The following is a 7,980-nucleotide window of genomic DNA, read 5'->3' as shown; positions in this document are numbered from 1 at the left end:
CCTAAACTAAAATAGTTAAAAAATCAAAAAACGAACCCACTTTCCAAACGGAGGCTGAGTAAAATTTTTAATACCCGTAGCATATTTGGTGAGGGAACAGGAGGTGGCAGCAACTAAGGTGGCTGGGAGGGTGGTTGGGGGTGAGTAGGTATAGAGTTAGGATTAATTGGAGTGTTCAAAAAGCAAAAAAAACAAAGGTGGGGTGTCTTTAAGAAATGGAGTGTCTAACAAATTTTTTGGGGGTAGGCTCCCATTTACACCACAAAATCAGTTTGGAATTGCACTGCTTTTATAATTACACCCCTTCTAAAAATTTGAATTTTTATTTTCATCTCCTTACAAGTTACACCTATTATAATTCCAAACTTATCATCTTTAACACTCCTAACCTTCCAAACCATAATTTTACTACAACCACAACAATCACCTTTGGCCACCGGCCCACCGCAACCATAACAGCCATAACTTCCTTCCCTAGCCCTCTCTCCCTCTACGAAGCCCCTCCCCAATGCGACTTCCTTCCCTGCGATCCCCTCTCCCCAACACCCCTTCCTCGCCTCGAGCCCTCTTCCACCACTGTGACTTCCTTTCCATCCCCTCACCACCACGAGAGTAGATGTAGGTTTTAAGATTTAGGGTTTAGAAGAGGAGAAAGGGGAGGGGTGGTGGCGTGGGTGGAGGGGTGGCACCAACAAGAAACGGAACGGGGGTGAGTGGCAGCAATGGGGGTGGACAGTGGAGAAGTGGGCAAAAATAGAAATTAATAATTTTTGGATTTTTTTTGACGTAAATAGAATCACACAATGCAATGAGATAGCTCTTTTGCATTAAAAATAATGCAACATAAATTATGTACATGTTAGAAAAAAAAAAATTTTGTCACAACCGATTCCAATTTAACTTGATATCAGAACAGGCTACATCCATCTGTATGTATCTAACAACCTAAGCTGCAAATGTGAGTGGGAAAACAACAAAGATCACAACTAAACATGGAACGCAATTTAAATTCTTTGTGAAATAACACACCAAGACTTCAATTTTGTGTCTCACACAGGCACACCCAAAAGAAAAAAAAAAGAAGAAAGTACAATCAGATGATAGTATTGCCTACCCTTTCAGCGTCTGAAAAATTTTGCATAACCCATGCCTCTCTGAGGCCACAATGAGAATATAAAGGCATTAGCATTTTGGTCACATTAACACAGCAAATGATGTGTTCTCAGAGACGAAGCAATTTGTCATGCCGTTTAAGGCAAAGATAAGCAAAATTAGCAAGATTTGTGCAACAGCAAAGTCAATCAATCTAGTGCCTCATGTAAAACAATCAATCTCAACTACAATCCTAGCTTGGTTTGTTTGCCAATTCAATTTCTTCCAGTTCAAGAATATTTTGGATTGTAGTTCTGTTCTCACCTGATTGTGGTTTCAGCTCCTGCAGTAGTACTGAGATATGTTGTTAGAATCGATGACCGATGGAAAGTAATGGTTGTGGGGGATTGTTGTAGTTGGAAACCAAGGTTGGTAAACCGCAGCCGATGAAGTAGCGATGGTTGAAGTAGCGAATCCTGATGATGCTGCAGTAGAGAAGAGTGGCAGTGGAACGTCACCACCATATGGGCCTTGGAATTGCAATGCCCAGCTCGGTGAAGAGTCAAATTCCATACTATTCTCTATTGCTCTTCCCTGTTGACGGCAAAAAATAAAATAAAATAATGGAATTGTTAATCAACTTGTGAAAAATCAATATTCATAGTAAATAATAAAAAAGATGGCCAATAAATCATATGGAGCTCCATGGGATGAAAATAGACACATGGTCGCATTAAACTAGCCCCAAAAGTTTCATAACAACATAAGGGAAAACCCCTAACTTCTATTCTAGCAGCTTCAGAATTGGTGATTGCTGATCAGTAGTCATTACAGGAAGATGATGGATTGTAGCCAAATGATCTAGCTTTTTCAATAAGTTAGAAGAGAGGTGTTAAGCGATAATTTTTTCCCAGCAACAAAAGCCAGCTAATGATTCTATAGTCCAACCAAAACTTCCAATATGTGATCAAATGATCATTTAGTCTAAACTCTAAATGCAAGAGCAGAGAAAGTTGTTGCTAATGTAGTTATAGCAAGAAATAAATTGGATAGTCAGATAGAGTAAAATTACCTCATAGATGGGAACGTCATGGGAATTTACACCTTTCCAGAGAGGAGGGTGCTCAGAAACCATTATTTGGCCATGAGGTAGTTGAATTCCCATTGTTGTAACGGAGTTCTCAGCCTGTAAGAGGAAAAGATAAATCTGCTACATAAACTCACGTAAGACCTTCCAAAATTCGAACATAGCATGTATACAGAATGATCACTGGTTTGACTAATCCAATTATAGAGCAGAACCGAACAGACTAAAATCTTAATATACGGCTTTTAAAATTACCCTTCTGTTCTCATGCATATTGCTCAAATCACTCTGCAAATGTAAACCACTGCTCAAGTCATTGCTTCCCATTTGGCCATTAGCAAAATAAGGGGTAGAAATACCCAAGTTGAGGTCTAGATTATGGCTGCTTCCTGCATAGAAGAGATTAGGGATATCATATCATGATTCATAAAGAAGAATAGCTAAATATATGCAACCGTAAATGAAGGGAAGTTTCAAGAATCATAAAACAACACAAAAAATTAAACAAGTGATACCTCCATTCTCAATCTCAGAGCTTAACTCCTCCTCATATGTGCTTGCCTCAAAGTTGGTCACCGCTTCCCTTCCATTGCATTTTATTGCAGCCTTGTCGTAAGCCCTGATTAACATAAAGTTAAATTGGATCGGATGGAGAATAGATAATATAATATAACATATAGAGCAAGGAAAAGTAAAATTTTAATCATTATGACCTTGCAGCTTCCACCTCGCTGTCGAACAACCCAAGATAGATATACCTGTAGGCAATGTGTTGGATACAAACCAACGAAGACCATTTTCACAGTTCATTAATAATATAAGTTAATAAAATCGATACAGAATTTGGGAGATCACACAGAATTTTGAGTCACATCTGACTAGAAAATGTAAAAAATGAGTTCAGTGTTGTCTCACTTCTTGCCAAGGAACTGCCCCATTCGAGCTTCCCATCGTCCACATTTGTGCAGCGTAACACCCCTGTATTTTGAAGTACCCCTAGAGAATCCGGTGCTCTGGCGACGAAGTACATGCACGAATTCTTCCTTCGTCAAATTCTTCATCTGCATAAAGATCAAAACCAGATCAACACAATTAAATTCCTCATAGAAACAGAACTTTTGTATCAACCAGACATTTATCAACCCAACCACCTGTTGAAGATCTTCATTATAATCACTGATATTAAAATTGATATCTGCATCAGTTCCACGGAACTTAATTGCAGCTCGATCATATGCCCTGAGATCACAAAGATAATTGAAAATAATTTTCCGAACCCATATCACAGAAAAACTTCAAAGGATAAAATTGTTTAAACTTCCAACCCAATACCATTATTACCTAGCTGCGGCATGTGCAGTGTCGAATCCCCCTACGCAATTAATCGTTCATATTTAAAGGAAGAAGCACATTTAGCAACACATTAGTCGTAACAAAACGAAGTTTCTAATCAGATTGATATATAAAGTCCAATCGAATTCAGAGATCAAAGTTCCTTACCCAGATACACTTGTTTTCCACAATCCCTGTGCAAATCAAAATAAAACACTCAACATCATACAGAAATGAGAGCCCATCACTTCAAAATGAACAACCACCATGATCAATATCTTCAAACTATACAGGTACAATGCAAGAAATGAAAGTTCAGCCTATGACAATTTTACCAACAATAATAATGTAAACAGAAAGTAACACACAATCATAGACCACACCATAACCACAATCTTAACGAATTATAACAACTATATATATACATATAAAACCATAAAAAATTGAAAAAAAAAATGCATAATGCAAAAAGGTATATATATGTATATATAATCATACAAACATAATAATATACTAACCAAATATGCGATTCCCATCGCCCAGTTCTCCGATAAAACGTGACTCCTCGATACTGAGAGCTCCGAGATCTCGGTCCCCTCCTACTCTTCCTCACCTGCTGTCTCTGCTGTGGCACCACCAAACCCCTCTCCTCTTTCGGACCACCGGAATTCCCGGCCACAACGGAAAGATCCAACCACTGGCGCTGCTGGCAAGACGACGCATCTTCTCCGCCTTCGCCGTTAACTGGAAAAAGCTGTTTAGTTTGTGGAACGCCATTATTGTATTCTTCGCATTCAGTGGTTTTCAATATATCGAAGCTGTAGAGATGAGAGGAGGAGAACTCTTCGTCGCCGAGGTTGGTGCTCGAGGTGTCGAGATTGATGATGGAGGAATTGGAAGTTCCTGAATCATCCATATGGACTCCGGAGAGTTCTAGAAACTTCTCTGTAACAGCTTCGAGACCATCGGAGATGGAATCTGTCGCAACAGCAGTGAGATTCAGGTCCAGCATCATCGACTCTCACTCGCTACTCAAATTCTTCAATGCTATATGTATGGAAAGACCTCTCAAGAGCTGAAACTGTAATCAATGAATCAAAAAACAAAAACTAGCGAGAGAATAAGCGTAGTTATAGAGAGAAACCGCCATAGAAATGAGGATTTTTTTGTAATAGAGGAAGAAATATAGGGGTGTATATATATATATATAGAGAGAGAGAGAGAGAGAGACTAAAAGAGATTTAAGAGGTGCATTCCGTCGTCAGTAAGTTGAAAACGCCGACAACGAAGGATTCATGGCCGCCGGTTGTCGCATTGCAGGTAGAGAGAGAGTTTTTAGAGAGAGAGACAGAGAGGAGAGAGATGAGTGAGTGATAAAGAGGAGATGGGGACGAAGAGAAGCTTTTTGTTTATAGCGTATTTTGGCAATCAGTTTTTTATTTTATTATTATTATTATTATTTTAATATTATTATTATTATTATTATTTGGTTGTATTTTAATATTATTATTATTATTATTATTATTTGGTTGTTTGGGATCACATTATTATTATTTTAATATATTAAAAAATTAATTTTTTAGCCTATTTCTTAATGATTTAGACCTTGATTATTTTAATTGATTATTTTATATTTTTTAATTATTTTAATTTGATTGAAAAAAATTGTATTTATAGTGATAATTAATTTTTTTAGTTAATTTAGTAATTATGAAAAAAAAAAATAATTATAATTTAAGGGGGTGTTTGGAAAGAAAGATTTTAGTTTTTTTATGCTAAAATCTACAAAAAGACAAAATAGACTAAAATAGCTAATAAGACAAAATATCACATCAAACTCATAATCATTTTACTTTTTCTCTTACAAATATCACATGTAACTATAAAAAAATCCAATCATCTTCCCAAACACAAAAATTTTAACCTACTAGCAAAAATTAAAATAACCTACTAAAATAGCAATTCCGAAACACCCACTAAATGTTATTTTTTATTTTTATTATTTATTATTTTAACTCAAAATTAAAGTTGCCAAACATCCTACAGCTATAGAGGCTTTATGAGTTAGTTTGGAAAGCGGATTGGTTTTTTGACTTTTTCTCGAAGGACTTTTTAATTTTTTTTAGAGAAATAATGTAATGATTATATAGTGGATGTGATATTTTGTCTTATAGGATTAAGAAATTTATTTTGTCTTTTTGTGATTAAAATAGTCCTAAACCTAACTTAACCTATCTTTCTAAACAGAGGCTATTTGAGATGTAAGTTAATTTTTTGACTTTTTTATTATTTTAACTTGCGGCTCAAATAGTTTTGTTTAAGATAATTTTTTTTGACTTTTTCAATTTTAATAAAAAAAATAAAATAATTTTGATTTAAATATTACAATCTTTAACTTAACATGCAAAAAAAATGATTTCATCCTTTTATAATTATTTTAACCTAACTCCCTAACCCACATGCCAAACCAAGACAGAGATATGTTTTGGGGGTCTCGCATGGTGAGTAGAAGCATGAATTGAAACAGTGCTAAATTTGGTATAGAAAGGAAAGGGGCACTAACATTGGTGGCGCGTGGGAGGCAAACCCAAAATGTCTGTCTCACTCATCTGGTAGACAACATGAAAGATAAAAATAAATAAATAAATAAACAAATTACAAATAAATAAATGAATAAATAAAAATACAGTATATATTTATAAATAAATAAAAATACAGTATATATTTATAAATTAATAGAAAATTTGTTTGAAACATAAAACTTACTCTAGAATGTATTAAGGTCTCATTTGAGAACATATTATTTTAATAACTTTTTAATTTTTTACAAAAATATATGTAGAAAAGTAAAGAGAGTGATATGATAACTTAGAGTGACTTTTTGACTAAAATATTTACTCCCCAAACAAGGCCTAAATTAACTTTTTTCTAATCATATCTATTTTATTATATATTTTTATGATAAATATTTCTTATTTTTATGATAAAATTATAATAATTAGTGGTTTAAAATGAAGTTAATTATTTTCAAATAATGTTATATATTTTTTCATTGAAACATTTTCTATCAACAAAATATTTAATATTACTATAAAAAAATATATTTATTTTAAATAAAATATTATCATAATTTTATTTAAAAAAATATGTAATACTTATTTATAAAAATGTATAATCTATATAATAAGACAAAAGAGTTTTTGAAAATGTATAAAATGTATTAGAGATACATTTTAAATCAATGGTCTATATCAATCTTGAGTATATATCAATGGCTCAGATCTATATAGTTCCCGCCCAAGCATTTAGGCTTCCACCTATGTTACGACCCCAAACCGCCCTTAGTAGTTTGGTGCCGTGATGGTCAATAATCCGAGATTACCAAGGCCAACTTCCAAAATCCACACACTATCAGAGTATAATTATATGGGGCTAACAAGTACGGAAGCGATTTATACAAACATATTAGTCCATAGGAGTGGTGCATAAGTTAAATGAAATAGCAATCATCAGCATACGGGTTACAACTCAATTACAAACGAAGCAAAGTACAAATAACATCCTTCATATTAACAAAAGGGCTTCACAAGCCGACATGAACAAAAATACATGAAATACTGCTAGAAGCAAAATCTTCAGGATTGCCGACATCCTCACTGTCGACATAACATGTATACAAAACACACATCTTGATCAAAAGGCTTCTCAAGCCGACGTATGCAACAGACAAGTATTACAAATCGAGAAGCATAATTTTCAAGACTGCCAACGTAATTACAGGTTAAGCCGACATAATCAAAAACCCAAAATAAGCTCTAGAGTCATATCTAGGCGTCACCGCCTTCTTGTTCATCACCTACATATATATAGAGAGGGTGAGCTTGGATACTCAGTGAATGGTATAAATAATAAAGGGGTTTGCATGAATAATAGCCGAAGTCTTTTCAAAACAATACAAAACAAAGCTTTATATATAACAAGGAATGGACCTCGTCCATCTAACAGATCTTCAAAGCTTCAAGGGATACTTACTAGCATCACATATTACAAATAATAACATTCCGGCAAACGTATCCACGCGGTAAACCGTCCGTGGCAAAACAAGACAAAGTAAGAGGGCATCTCAAACAAGGGTGCTACAAAAGTTTAGAGTCCTCTAGCACAAGGGACCTATGTTACAAAGGCCCATAACCTTTTAACACGAGAGTGCTGTGAAAGTTTAGAGTCCTCCAGCACAAGGGACTTTCAAGACAAGATGTGCTGCGAAAGTTTAGAGTCCTCCAGCACAAGGGACTTCCAAAACGGGAGGTGCTGCGAAAGTTTAGAATCCTCTAGCACAAGGGACTTCCAAAACGGGAGGTGCTGCGAAAGTTTAGAGTCCTCCAGCACAAGGGACTTTCAAATGAGATGTGCTGCGAAAGTTTAGAGTCCTCTAGCACAAGGGACTTTCCGAGAAGGTCATTCAAGCA

At 35.1% G+C, this 7,980-nt stretch overlaps 1 protein-coding gene across 5 annotated transcripts; it reads right to left on the bottom strand.

Moving 5' to 3' along the window:
• Positions 1 to 1,174: 1,174 nt before the first annotated feature.
• LOC114296982 (APETALA2-like protein 3) lies at positions 1,175 to 4,893 on the bottom strand. 5 transcript variants are annotated; one of them, XM_082891519.1, is made up of 10 exons: positions 4,030 to 4,892; positions 3,680 to 3,705; positions 3,521 to 3,551; positions 3,331 to 3,418; positions 3,095 to 3,240; positions 2,893 to 2,937; positions 2,695 to 2,798; positions 2,435 to 2,568; positions 2,165 to 2,278; positions 1,175 to 1,686 (listed from the first exon to the last, which is right to left on the bottom strand). In XM_082891519.1, exons 1-10 carry the CDS (start codon positions 4,524 to 4,526, stop codon positions 1,429 to 1,431), a joined length of 1,443 nt encoding a protein of 480 aa, XP_082747645.1. In that variant the 5' UTR covers positions 4,527 to 4,892; the 3' UTR covers positions 1,175 to 1,428. The 5 variants fall into 5 exon arrangements, with proteins under 5 accessions (XP_082747645.1, XP_082747642.1, XP_082747643.1 ...); XM_082891516.1 differs by having other exon boundaries at positions 3,095 to 3,418; positions 4,030 to 4,592; positions 4,743 to 4,892; XM_082891517.1 differs by having other exon boundaries at positions 3,095 to 3,418; positions 4,030 to 4,586; positions 4,743 to 4,891.
• Between the last annotated feature and the right edge of the window lie 3,087 nt (positions 4,894 to 7,980).

Source organism: Camellia sinensis, chromosome 10, assembly GCF_055761805.1.
Source record: "Camellia sinensis isolate YWXY chromosome 10, ASM5576180v1, whole genome shotgun sequence".
Lineage (NCBI taxonomy): Eukaryota > Viridiplantae > Streptophyta > Magnoliopsida > Ericales > Theaceae > Camellia > Camellia sinensis.
This window is presented reverse-complemented; position numbering and strand designations above follow the sequence as displayed.

Coding starts and splice junctions, on each gene's coding strand:
- LOC114296982 (XM_082891515.1), bottom strand. CDS start 4,526: ATGATGCTGGACCTGAATCTCACTGCTGTTGCGACAGATTCCATCTCC. Junction 3,706..4,029: donor CGATGGGAATCGCATATTTG/GTTAGTATATTA, acceptor TGATTTGCACAG/GGATTGTGGAAAACAAGTGT. Junction 3,419..3,520: donor ACTGCACATGCCGCAGCTAG/GTAATAATGGTA, acceptor TTGTGATCTCAG/GGCATATGATCGAGCTGCAA.